Here is a 14,496-nt window from a genome sequence, read left to right as displayed (position 1 = left end):
AAATATAAAAACGCCTCTGCCCAGTCATGTGAAATTCATTAAGGCCTAATGAATTTATTTCTAGTTCGGGCCATCTGCTTTTCTTCTCTCTGAAAGCTTTTGTTGTCTTTTTGCACTGAGTCAGTTCCTCACGCTGCTGTTTCCAACGTCTTATCATCGACTCATTAAGGCCAAGCTCCCGTGCAGCAGCTCTATTTCCTTTTCCAACAGCCAGATCGATCGCCTTCAAATTGAAAGCTGCATCATATGCATTTCTCTGTGTCTTTGCCATGATGAGGGTGACAAAATGACTACCGTAATCAGAATGATGGGAAGTTTGAGCGCGCTCGATTTACGTCACATTATGTGACGGCATGAATCTTGTGAAAAAAATCCATAAATTAGCCGCGTCATTGTATAAGCCGCGAGGTTCAAAGCGTGGGAAAAAGTAGCGGATTATAGTCCGGAAATTACGGTACAATAAAATGAAAAAATGAAGAACAGAAAGGTGTATGTAGGATTGAGGAGGATGGTTATAGCATCCAAACACAATGAGTCAGGTGGAGGAGTGTAGCCCACAGCAACAAGCGCATTGGAAACCATAGAGCATGGTAGGAACGAGGTAATGACGACAAGACAGACAGAGACCTGAGGCTGTTCCTACGGGATGGATTTGGGTTGAACAGAAAGCAGAGGGTCCTGGGTAATTAAACTAGATACTAACACACATAAGACATAGTTGGGCGGACGGAGGGAATGAAACACAGACACACACAACTACAGCGTTCTCACACGCACACACACACACACACGTGTACGCACAAACACACACAGATTCGACAAGTACCAAGCTACATACTGATAGCTGATAAGAAACAGGTGTGTTGTTGAATGCCAAGCAAGAGAGAGAGAGAGAGAGAGAGAGAGAGAGAGAGAGAAGGACTGAAGGTGCCACCTGATCTCCCCACTCTCTTCCCTCTCTTTATCTCCTAACCCCTTTCCAAACACAGCAGCCCATAGAGGGCCTCTCAGCGCCCAGGACCCAAAACAACACGGGTCTTGTACTACCCATTAAGGGACATCATCAAATAATTGTCAATGAAACATTAGCCCCATGTTGGGCCGTTGGATCCCTCTGTGTCTGTGGAGAGAGGGAGGGAGGAAGAGAGAGAAACAAAGCGAGAGAGAGAGGTATTGAGAAGGGAGAGCTATGGCTCCTCTCCCGGCAGATCTTAGTTCCCTGGAGGAGAGGCAGAAGTGGATTCTACATTTATTGAGCACCGCTTGTGCTACAGACACTGTACATTCTATAGCACTGAAGGAATCAACATCAGTTCATGTGGCTTCTCCCCAAACACAGCCTAACTTGGTCTATTGAATATGTTTTTAAGTCGCTCTCTTCTATATCCGTCTGTCCATCAATATGTTTGCTCATCTGCTGTCTGTCTGGCTCTCTCTGTCACCCGTCCGTCCGTCCGTCTTGTCTGTCTGCGGTGTGAAGTCCCATATGAACTGAGGCTGATTTATTCAGTGATATTAGGAAGTCTCACCACTGATATTGATGATAATGAGTACTACAGAGAACACTAGTAATGAAATCACGCTCCCATCCAAGTTCTATGCAGTTTCGGGGCAATTAAGAGGGCGTAAGTAGGAAGGAAATGTGCTAGTGTTATATATTTATAAATAGTGAACAAAGTATAACTGGGGGACTTTTTTTTTAGAATTCCGAGGAATCTGAATGACTTATTCATATCCTTTTCTTATTATGCTGCTGCTGAGTATAATTTAGTGACATCTGTTTCAAAACCTGCGTCTAAATGTTTTACTACATCGTTTCCCTGTGATTTTCAAAATTACATATATGTAACAATCTTTTTATCAGGGATGGGAAACTTGTAGGCCTGCGGACAAAATATATATATATATATATATATATATATATATATATATATATATATATATATATATATATATATATATACAGTACCAGTCAAAGGTTTGGACACACCTACTCATTACATTATAGAATAATAGTAGGGATATCAAACTATGAAATAACACATACTGTATGGAATAATGTAGTAACCAAAAATATATTTAACATTTTAGATTCTTCAAAGGAGCCACCCGTTGGCTTGATGACAGCTCTGCACACTCTTGGCATTCTCTCAACCAGCTTCATGAAGAATGTTTTTCCAACAGTCTTGAAGGAGTTCCCACATATGCTGAGCATTTGTTGGCTGCTTTTCTTTCATTCTGCGGTCCAACTCATCCCAAACCATATCAAATGGGTTGAGGTCGGTTGATTGTGGAGGCCAGGTCATCTGATGCAGAACTCCATCACTCTCCTTGGTCAAATAACCCTTACACAGCCTGGAGGTGTGTTTTGGGTCATTGTCCTGTTGATATTCCCACTAAGCGCAAACCAGATGGGATGGCGTATCGCTGCAGAATGCTGTGGTAGCCATGCTGGTTGAGTATGCCTTAAATTCGAAATAAATCACTGACAGTGTCACCAGCAAAGCACCCCCACACCAACACACCTCCTCCTCCATGCTTAACAGTGGGAACCACACACGCGGAGATCATCCGTTCACCTACTCTGCGGCTCACAAAGACACGGCGGTTGGAACCAAAAATCTCTAATTTGGACTCCAGACCAAAGGACAGATTTCCACCGGTCTAATATCCATTGCTCGTGTTTCTTGGCCCACGCAAGTCTCTTCTTCTTATTGGTGTCCTTTAGTAGTGTTTTTTGTTGTTGCAGCAATTCGACCATAGAGGTCTGATTCACACAGTCTCCTCTGAACAGTTGATGTTGAGATGTGTCTGTGACTTGAACTCTGTGAAGCATTTATTTGGGCTGCAATCTAAGGTGCAGTTAACTCTAATGAACTTATCCTCTGCAGCAGAGGTAACTCTGTGTCTTCCTTTCCTGTGGCGGTCCTCATGAGAGCCAGTTTCATCATAGCGATTGATGGTTTTTGCAACTGCAAGTTCTTGAAATTTTCCGGATTGACTGACCTTCATGTCTTACAGTAATGATGGACTGTCATTTCTCTTTGCTTATTTGAGCTGTTCTTGCCATAATATGGACTTTGTCTTTTACCAAATATGGCTATTTTCTGTATACCACCCATACCTTGTCACAACAGAACTAATTGGCTAAAACACATTAAGAAGGAAAGAAATTCCACAAATGAACTTTTAACAAGGCACACCTGTTAATTGAAATGCATTCCAGGTGACTACATCATGAAGCTGGTTGAGAGAATGCCAAGAGAGCGCAAAGCTGTCATCAAGGCAAAGGGTGGCTACTTTGAAGAATCTCAAATATTAAATATATTTTTAACACTTTTTGGTTACTACATGATTCCATGTGTTATTTCAGAGTTTTTATGTCTTCACTATTATTCTACAAAGTAGAAAATAGTAAAAATAAAGAAAACTGTGGTCTCAACTTACCGTTGAGAGTTAGAATAATGTTATACACAGGTGCAATTTTGAAATTTGGTTGTTTATCAGCAGTCACTCAATTTGCCCATGTCAGCATTTTTTTTAGATTGGTAAGTTAGTCTAGCAGCCAGCTATCTAAACTTGTAGTGAGCATGCTTGAATTGCCAATCTAGGTGGGGCCCATTGATCATCAGTTATCGTATCAGCAGTCACTCAATTAGCCCATGTCGGCATTATTTGTTTTAGATTGGTAAGTTAGTCTAGCAGCCAGCTATCTAAACTTATAGTGAGCATGTTTGAATTACCGATCTAGGTGGTGCCCATTGATCAGTTATCGTATAAAAACGGCAAACATTTGCCTCCACCTTACTGCAAAATGTGTAGAATTGTAGGAAATTAGCTGTAAACCTGCACATTTTTCTCTCCGTCCAATGGCAAAATTAGTAGAATTGCATGAAATAAGTTAAAAAATTGCAAAATTCTCTTCGCTGTCACGAGGTGGGCCGCTGAAATGTTTTGCTCGCAAGGTGGAGGGCGTATATGGATACGCAGACCGACGAGCCACTGCGGTCCCTCATGATGAGTTCCACTTTTGTTGTGGCTCCCACCCCCATCAAAGTTGCCCATCCCTGCTTTTTTTTTAACAAACCTGGTCAGCACTGAGAAGGATGTCAATGGTGTAATAACTCATGAAGAGAGATTTTAATCACTGGCCACTTTAATAAATGGAACACTAGTCACTTTAATGTGTACATATTTTGCATTAGTCATCTCATATGTATATACTGTATTCTATTCCACTGTATCTTTGTCTATGCCACTCTGACATTGCTCGTCCATATAGTTATATATTCTTAATTCCGTTCCTTTACTTAGATTTGTGTGCGTTGTGTGTATTGTTGTGAAATTGTTAGATATTACTTGTTAGATATTACTGCACTGTCAGAACTAGAAACACAAGCATTTCGCTACACCCGCAATAACATCTACTAAACACGTGTATGTGACCAATAAAATTTGATTTGAGAGGATATGTCTATTACAAATTCTACTACTCGGGTTTAGAGTTGCGGACTAACCTGTTGGTTCTAGTTCTGCTGTTACAATCCCAACAGTATTGTCATATTTTGGCCGAAAGAAAATAAGAGTAGCATTTAATAGTGAAGTTATCCTCAGATAGCCTGGCATAAGATTACACGATAGTTGACATGCAGCTTAAATACACCTTCAAGTGTCACGATCTTTCAAGATCGAACCCAGAAGCAGACCAGGACAAGGAGCGTAGGAAGAAGGTGAGTATTTATTTACAATTAAATGTGAAAGGGTAGATATATCCAGATGGCGTAGTGGGCAGTGGTGGAGAATTGATGAGGGGAAATAGGTGAATCCAATGGAGTAGTTGAATCCAATGGAGTAGTTGAATCCTCTGTCAACCAGGCGGGAATGGAGAGAATGATCCAGGTGAGTAACTGAAGGCAAAACAAACGGAGGTAAGTTCAAGGCAAGCAATAAGTAAACGAAAACAACAAAACAAATACTATCCAACTGGAGTCTGGTACTAAGGCACAACATACTGTTCATGGCTAACGATCCGGCAGGGAATGGAAGTCAGGTCAGAGCTTTTGAAGGGGAGAGATGATCAGGACAGGTGTGCAGATTACTGATGGGAAACAGGTGCGGGTGAACATCAATCTCCCAACGAGCTAATTCGCCCGGCAACTAGACAGGATGCGTTCCAGGACACCTGAAACACACTCCAGGACAGACACAGGCAAACCCAGACTCAGGAAGCGGGATTCGTGACAGTACCCCCCCTCCGACGAACGCCACCGGGCGGACTACCTGGAGCGCCAGGATGGAGGCGGTAGAAGTCACGAAGCAGGTCGTCATCCAGGATCTGACGCCGAGGAATCCAACTCCTCTCCTCTGGACCATATCCTTCCCAATCCACTAGATACTGGTACCCTCGACCCCGCCGTCTGGAGTCCATGATGCGGCGCACCGTGTAGACAGGACCACCTCCGATCATCCGAGGAGGAGGAGGACGAGGAGGAGGCAACAGAGGACTGAGGTGAACCGGCTTGAGACAGGAGACATGAAAAGTGGGATGCACTCTAAGTGTTGCAGGCAACTTGAGTCGAACCACCACAGGATTAATGATTCTCTCCACTACAAACGGACCAATGAACTTCGGTGACAACTTCCTTGACTCCGTCCGTAGAGGAAGATCCCGTGTAGCCAACCAAACCTTATCTCCAACCGTATACGCTGGGGCAGGAATACGGCGACGATTCGCCTGGATCTGATACCGGTCAGAAACTCTAAGGAGAGCCTTCCTGGCCCGATGCAAGGTCCGGTGGCAACGACGAATGTGGGTCTGGACAGAGGGAACCGAGAGATCCCTTTCCTGAGAAGGAAACAAAGGAGGTTGGTATCCGTAAAGGCATTGGAAGGGGGACATCCCAGTGGCAGATGAAGGAAGGGTATTATGGGCATACTCAACCCAGGGTAATTGAGATGACCAAGAGGTAGGATCAGAGGAGACAAGACAACGCAGCGTGGACTCCATCTTCTGGTTGGCTCTCTCCGCCTGACCATTAGATTGTGGGTGAATTTCAGAAGTGAGACTGACTGTAGCTCCAATGGCCAAACAGAAGGATTTCCAGACAGCAGAGGTAAACTGAGAACCACGGTCAGAAACAATGTCACTGGGCAATCCGTGAACCCTGAAAACCTCCCTAACCAGGATCTCGGACGTCTCCGTAGCCGATGAAAGCTTGGAGAGAGGAACAAAATGAGCAAACTTGCTGAATCTGTCCACAATAGTCAGAATGACCGTGTTCCCAACAGAAGGGGGCAATCCCGTGACAAAATCCAGGGCCAGATGCGACCAAGGTCGCCGAGGAATAGGTAGGGGGTGAAGAAGCCCAGAGCTGGGCCGATTGGTACTCTTGTTCTGGGCACAAACAGGACATGCGGCAACAAACCTCCGGGTATCTTCTCCCATGGCAGGCCACCAAAAACGTCTGTGCAGTAGTGCCATAGTCCGAGCAACGCCAGGGTGACAAGCTATCTTGCTGGCGTGGGACCACTGAAGGACAGCAGAACGGACCGACTCGGGTACGAACAACCGACCGGGTGGACCGTTACCGGGGCCGGGCTGCGTCCGAAGGGCCGCCATCACATCCTCCTCTATCCTCCATGTAACGGCTCCCACGACAACATTCTGGGGAAGAATCGTCTCAGTCTTGACCTCACTCTCCTCCGTCTTAGAGAACATCCGGGACAGGGCGTCCGCCTTCCCGTTCTTCGATCCAGGTCGGAACGTCAGGGAAAAATTGAAACGTCCAAAAAACAAAGCCCACCTGGCCTGACGGGCGTTGAGACGTTTAGCCGATTGTACGCAAGCCAGATTCTTGTGGTCAGTCCAGACCACAAACGGTTGATCCGCTCCCTCCAACCAGTGACGCCACTCCTCCAAGGCAAGCTTCACAGCGAGAAGCTCCCGGTTACCCACATTGTAGTTTCTTTCAGCTGGAGAAAGACGACAAGAGTAGAAAGCGCAGGGATGGAGTTTACCGTCAGTGGAGCTACGCTGGGACAGGATGGCGCCCACACCCACATCAGAAGCATCCACCTCCACAACGAACTGACGGGCAGTGACAGGTTGAGAGAGAATCGGGGCGCTAGTGAATCGGCTCTTCAAGTCCATAAAAGCTCGGTCTGCCTCAGGAGTCCAACAGAACTTTCTGGTGCAAGACGTCAGGGCAGTTAAAGGTACAGCCACCCGGCTGTAATCACGGATAAACCCCCGATAAAAATTCGCAAACCCCAGGAATCTCTGGAGCTGCAATCTTGTACCGGGCTGGACCCAATCCCGAACCGCCCGAACCTTCTCTTGGTCCATCTTGATCTCTCCCCTGGATATGATGTACCCGAGGAATGACGTCGTGTGGGCGTGAAAATCACACTTCTCAGCCTTCACGAACAGACGGTTCTCCAATAACCGCTGCAGGACCTGCTTGACATGCCGAACGTGGCTAGAAAGCTCCTTCGAGAAGATGAGGATATCATCCAGGTAAACGAACACAAAAATACCAATCATATCTCTCAGAACGTCATTCACCATACTTTGGAACACAGGCGGAGCGTTGGTCAGTCCAAACGGCATCACCTGGTACTCAAAATGTCCCATAGGAGTATTGAACCCAGTCAACCACTCGTCCCCCTCCTTGATCCGAACCAAATGATAAGCATTACGTAAATCAAGCTTCGTAAAAACCGTAGCACCCTGTAAGGAATCGAAAGCCGAGCTCATCAAGGGCAGGGGATACTTGTTCTTAACAGTAATGTCATTCAAACCCCGATAATCAATACACGGTCGAAGAGAGCCATCCTTCTTGCTCACAAAAAAAAATCCTGCTCCCAGAGGTGATGACGATGGCCGAATGAGACCTGCAGCTAGAGACTCCTTGATGTAAGTCTCCAAGGCCTCACGTTCCGGTCGAGAGATACTGTATAACCGTCCCTTGGGAAAGGCAGATCCAGGAAACAGATTAATCGCACAATCATAAGGTCGGTGGGGAGGAAGGGACAGAGCCTTCTGTTTACTGAATACCTCACCCAACTCGTGATATGTTTCTGGAACCAGGGACAAATCAGGAGGAGCAGAGTCACTGACCTGACTGGAAACAGCAGGAGAACAGGCAGTCCTAAGGCAGTTAGCATGACAATCAATGCTCCAACTAGTTACCTTCCCCGTCACCCAATCAAACGAGGGATTGTGTTCCTTCAACCAGGGGTAACCAAGAACCAGAGGAACATGGGGCGAGGACAGAATGAAGAAGGAGATAAACTCTGAATGATTCCCCGACACCAACATCTTAACCGGTTCAGTCCTCATAGTGATCCGTGCCAGACTACTGCCGTTCAGAGTGGTTGCTTCAATGGCTTCCGGCAATTGCTCCTTGGAAAGCCCCAGTTGTTCCACCAAGTCGGCATCCATAAAGCTGCCATCGGCACCTGAATCGATAAAAGCGTTCATGTCAAAGCTCTGATCCTTATTCATAAGGATCGCAGGAAAACGGGGTCTGACAAGATCCTTGAGAGATTGAAACTGGCTCGCTAAAATTCCTCCCAAAACTAGCGAGCCGGGCAGTTTAACGGGCGCTGTGGACAAGCGGAGATGTAATGTCCCGATCTACCACAGTAGAAACAGCTATTGGTCTCACGTCTACGTTGGCGCTCCTCCTTAGTTAGCCCGTGTCGCCCCACTTGCATTGGTTCAGAATCTGGTGGCAAGACCCCTCCACTAATCCCGTGTGGAGAATAACGATCAATACGTCCTGGTTCACCTCCTGAACCGAATGGTAACCGAGTTGCAGATTGCTTGGATGGGCCCCACTGCTTCTCCCTCCTCTCTCGGACTCTATTATCTACCCGAATAGATAAAGCGACCAAGCTGTCTAGGTCACTAGGCTCTGGATAAGATATCAGCTCGTCCTTAAGTTCCTCTGACAACCCCTTGTAAAAAAACGCTTGTAGTGACTCCTCATTCCAACCACTCTCCACAGCCAATGTCCTGAACTCAATCATAAAATCTGCCACACTGCGAGCTCCTTGGCGAAGAGAGAACAAACGTTTAGCTGCGTCCTTACCTCGGACTGGATGATCAAAAAGCTCTCATCTCTCCCGTGAACTCCTGATATGAAGCCGTGCAGGTTCCCTGTCGTTCCCAAACGGCTGACGCCCATTCCAGAGCTCTTCCACGCAACAGTTCAATAACAAAGGCTATCCTAGCCTTGTCAGTGGCGTAAGAATGGGGCTGTAGATCAAACACTAACCCACACTGCATAAGAAACGAACGGCATCTACCCAAATCCCCTTCATATTTATCAGGCGTCGGTACCTTGGGTTCACGGAATGAAACCGCTCCAGACACGGCAGGTGAGATGGGTGAAACCGGTGGTGAACTGAGTTGATCCTGGATTTGTGTCAAGCTAGCAGATAAGTTCTGGATCGAACTCGCTATCTCCTGTAGCGCCGTATTGTGTTGTCCCAATGTCTTCCCCTGCTGGGTAATGGCATAGCAAACGGAGTCCAGGTCCGCTGGGTTCATCACTGGCCGGACTGTTCTGTCACGATCTGTCAAGATCGAACCCAGAAGCAGACCTGGACAAGGAGCGTAGGAAGAAGGTGAGTATTTATTTACAATTAAATGTGAAAGGGTAGATATATCCAGATGGCGTAGCGGGCAGTGGTGGAGAATTGATGAGGGGAAATAGGTGAATCCAATGGAGTAGTTGAATCCTCTGTCAACCAGGCGGGAATGGAGAGAATGATCCAGGTGAGTAACTGAAGGCAAAACAAACGGAGGTAAGTTCAAGGCAAGCAATAAGTAAACGAAAACAACAAAACAAATACTATCCAACTGGAGTCTGGTACTAAGGCACAACATACTGTTCATGGCTAACGATCCGGCAGGGAATGGAAGTCAGGTCAGAGCTTTTGAAGGGGAGAGATGATGATCAGGACAGGTGTGCAGATTACTGATGGGAAACAGGTGCGGGTGAACATCAATCTCCCAACGAGCTAATTCGCCCGGCAACCAGACAGGATGCGTTCCAGGACACCTGAAACACACTCCAGGACAGACACACAGGCAAACCCAGACTCAGGAAGCGGGATTCGTGACGTCAAGTCGTTTGAAACGCATGAATTGTGCTATTAAATGCATATTTTCTTAATCGTTTAGCCTCAAACCATTCTCTTGCATTCTCTGAGAGGCTCAGTCAGTGGACGAGAGTATTAGTAGCCTTGTGTTGTTAAAAGGGCTGATCCCAAGTCAGCCTTCCTAATCACCATTGACAGTAAAAACCCTAATGACTTGGCCACATGACTTCTCATTCTCTTTGACTGCAAGAAGAGATCAGCACACTCACGGTCGTGACCATAGAGCCAACATGGCTGGTTCCTACTCAACTAAGATGTGTTCTGCCATTGTATTGGGGGGTAGCAGGTAGGGCTCCCGAGTGGTGCAGCGGTCTAAGGCACTGCATCTCAGTGCTAGAGGTGTCACTACAGACCCTGGTTCAATCCTGGTCTGTGTCACAACCGGCTGTGATTGGGAGTCCCATAGTGCAATTGGCCCAGCAGTATGCCGTGGTAGGCCATCATTGTAAAATAATAATTTGTTCTTAACTGACTTGCCTAGTTAAATAAAGGTTAAATAAAAATACAAAGGTAGCCTTGCAGTTAAAGCGTTGGCCCAGCAACCAAAAGGCGAGAAGGTGAAAAAAATATGTCGATGTGCCCTTGAGCAAGGCACTTAACGCAAATTACTCCAGGTTCACCGTTGATACTGCCTAACCCTGGCCGTGACCCCACTCTCTTGGGCTGTCTCAGGGAGAGTTGGGGTACGCAAAAACACATTTCCAATTCACACGTGTTAAATACACATGTGTACATGTGTGAAATAGGACAAAGATAAGCACCCACAAAATGATGATTATACGTGCTACTAGTTGTCTAATCAATTAAATCAATCAATTGACGTTTTGGTTTTATTAGTAAAGTATTTTTCTAAGTTAACTTTCAATGTCCCACAGGAGCTGCTGAATGTCTTTCACATATTCATTTTGGTTGGACTATCCAGGTAGACCCAGTGGACCTTTTCCTCTTCACTGATACACACATCCCACTGGGGACAGACATCATTTCAACGTTTTGATTGTCATTTTATTGAGTTGTCAACTAGCGGAAATGCAACGTGAAATCAACAAGACTTTCAACCATGTCATTGGATTTACTGTAGGTGAAAAAAATATACAAAATCCAGAAGTTACTTTACATTTACAATCAGTTTCCCACATTTATCCAACATCATCGCATTGATTTATTTTATTGAAAGGACGTGGAAACAACATCGATTCAACCAGTTTGTGCCCCGTGGGATAAGAGCAGGAGTCTGACCAATGCAAAGTTCAAATAAAGCAAAGTCCACTGTTGCATGAACCCATAAAGACAAACTTGCCTAACACTGATTTGTTCACATGAGAGAGACAGAGAGAGAGAGAGCGAGAGAGACTCTGCATGCAGAATTCTGCAAAAATATTGTCTGTGTAGAATGTAAAACACCAAATAATGCATGCAGAGCAGAACTAGGCTGATACCCTCTAATTATCAAAATCCATAAAAGAGCCGTTAAATTCTACAACCACCTAAAAGGAAGTGATTCCCAAACCTTTAATAACAAAGCCGTCACCTACAGAGAGATGAACCTGGAGAAGAGTCCCCTAAGCAAGCTGGTCCTGGGGCTCTGTTCACAAACACAAACACACCCCACAGAGCCCCTGGACAGCAACACAATTAGACCCAACCAAATCTTGAGAAAACAAAAAGATAATTACTTGGCACATTGGAAAGAATTAACTAAAAAAACTGAGCAAACTAGAATGCTATTTGGCCCTAAACAGAGAGTACACAGTGGCATAATACCTGACTGACCCAAAATTAAGGAGAGCTTTGATTATGTACAGACTCAGTGAGCATAGCCTTACTATTGAGAAAGGTCGCCGTAGGCAGACCTGGCTTTCAAGAGAAGACACGCTATGTGCACACTGCCCACAAAATCAGGTGGAAACTGAGATGCACTTCCTAACCTTCTGCCAAATGTATGACCAGATTAGAGACACATATTTCCCTCAGATTACACAGACCCACAAAGAATTCGAAAACAAATCCAATTTTGATAAACTCCCATATCTATAGGGTGAAATACCAGTGTGCAATCACGGCAGCAAGATTTGTGACCTGTTGCCACAAGAACAGGGCAGCCTGTGAAGAACATACACTACACCATTGTAAATTCCCATTTCCCTTTTGTACTTTTACTATTTGCACATTGTTACAACACTGTATATAGACACAATATGACATTTGAAATGTCTCTATTATTTTGGAACTTGTGAGTGTAATATTTACTGTTTATTTCAGTTTTGTTTATCGATTTCACTTGCTTTGGCATTGTAAACATATGTTTCCCATGTCAATAAAGCCCCGTGAATTGAGAGAGAGAGAGGGGGGTGGGGGAGAGAGAGAACCAGTGAAGTAAAATGAGGCCTCTGTAGCAATATGAGCATGTGATTACACATACATAAAATGCATGAGGAAATAATGTATTGGAGACTTTCAGAATAATTCATACTATAATAGTAGGCTGCCGTTTAATGTATGCACGTATTCATGTTTGTTCTGATAATTATCCCCAAATGTAAATGGCTACACTTCTTCATGGTTTTATTTGAATGTGTGGTTTTCCTTGAATGAATTATTTATTGACAATAGGTGGTGTTATAGTAGTGTAACCATGACCTATACTTTCAGAACTCTAAAATTGAAATACGCATAAGGGAACCATATAGTCAGCTGTGTCATGCGAGGACATGCAATAGAATAGAATATTGAATAGAAAATAATACGTATTTCCAATACAAAGACAGAAGAGGTCTTTGGGACCACATGGCTGCGTATTCGTTGCTTGTGGTGTGGGCACTTCGTGGCTATTTGATAGAAGGTATTATGACGATTCAATCAGAACAATTTCGGCCAATTAAGTGTAGCCTACTAAAGAGAAGTGTGCAGTGAAAAAAGTCAGACTCTCTCACGGTGGTCTTGTTTAACTTGCCTCTAGAACAGCGGTGAGGTGGGTGAATGTATCATTCTGTCTCATGGATAAGCACTTCATTGCCAAGCCAGACCCATAAATAAGACCCGGCAGTTTTAACAGTTTAACAAGAAGCGCGTTAAAATAGCCATAAATTACATAAGCGCAATTAAAGTGCCAAACCCTGACCGAGACTAAGATAAGTTATCACCTGACTTGTGCATTGGCATTGCCTTCTTGTCAATAGACCTATATATTAGGCGCGGGACAAGTGTTAACTACATAGATAAATAACATTGCCACGGATGATTTATTGCCAGCGTGTGTAAAGTCCGCTGTGCAAAAATAATTCCGTTTATCAAACGACACGTTATTGCCCAAACAACGCAGATAACTAACTGCAAGAGCAGCCTATGCGGGTTATATCCTGCCGCTCGTGTCCGAAGACTTTAAAGAGTGAGGAAAAGCGTACTTACTTAGATGTAGACACGATTCAGTATTATCCATAACTGTATGGGAGTTATTATTGTCGTCCGTTTTTTCTCTCAACGATGGATGTTCTTGTTTAGCCGTCAGAGCAGCATCTTTGTGAACGCCGTTCCCGGCTTGACTGATTCTCTTCTCAGTTGCCTGGTTGGACTACCACACATGGAGGGGCCAAGTGGAGTAGGTGGCTGAAAAATGGGATTCTCCAAAATGATAACGTTATTTGCTTAATCTGCCGACACAGATACACCATGCAAAGCCACCGTCCACTAAATACAGCGACAGATGTTGATAGTTCGCGCAGCCTGTCAATGTATTTTATTATGAGAGAGAATAAAAGCTCAAATTGAAGATTTATAAATCCAACTGTTTAAACGAGTGCACATACTGTATGACATTTTAATTGCAGATATGGGTTAAAACATCTTAAAATTGCTTACTATTTGTCTTATCACCAATATTAAGAACATTACATGGAAATAGTTTGTGCTTTAAAATAACGGCATTGAATTAGAATTGAATGAGAATCCCATTGATTCAATGTAAGATCCATGTTTTATCAAATTTTGTTTCTCTTTATACCAATGTGGCTACTTGTAGACTAGGCCTACATTTAAAAATAGGCTTTCCACTTCAAATCTGCTACTAGGCTACATTTTGGGCATTCCAAAGGAGGACGATATGTATTCAAATGTTTCTTTTTGCACAGCTAAATATTTCAATCAGAGAATGCCAATATGTAGGTTAACATGCTAATATGTTATTGAGGAATTAAAGTGAACATTCTTCAAATTCCAAAGGGATGTAGCTATAGTAATTCTACGTTTGACCACTGATGGAAGGTCTGAAGACCCCCTTGGACACCCCCACCCAAGATCTTTCTAAAGAGTGAGGAAGGGTCATTTAAG

At 44.5% G+C, this 14,496-nt stretch overlaps 1 protein-coding gene across 3 annotated transcripts in view; it reads right to left on the bottom strand.

The window, feature by feature from the left end:
- rxrga (retinoid x receptor, gamma a) overlaps positions 1-13,796 on the bottom strand; it is a 54,093-nt gene extending 40,297 nt beyond the window's left edge. Inside the window, exon 1 of one of the 3 annotated variants that reach the window (XM_055867290.1) lies at positions 13,579-13,796. In XM_055867290.1, the coding sequence (XP_055723265.1) occupies positions 13,579-13,609 (31 nt within the window). In that variant the 5' untranslated portion in view covers positions 13,610-13,796. The remainder of the gene's footprint in view (positions 1-13,578) is intronic. The other 2 variants (XM_055867289.1, XM_055867291.1) reach the window with 2 other exon arrangements.
- Positions 13,797-14,496: the final 700 nt, after the last annotated feature.

Source organism: Salvelinus fontinalis, chromosome 17, assembly GCF_029448725.1.
Source record: "Salvelinus fontinalis isolate EN_2023a chromosome 17, ASM2944872v1, whole genome shotgun sequence".
In the NCBI taxonomy this organism is placed as follows: domain Eukaryota; kingdom Metazoa; phylum Chordata; class Actinopteri; order Salmoniformes; family Salmonidae; genus Salvelinus; species Salvelinus fontinalis.
This window is presented reverse-complemented; position numbering and strand designations above follow the sequence as displayed.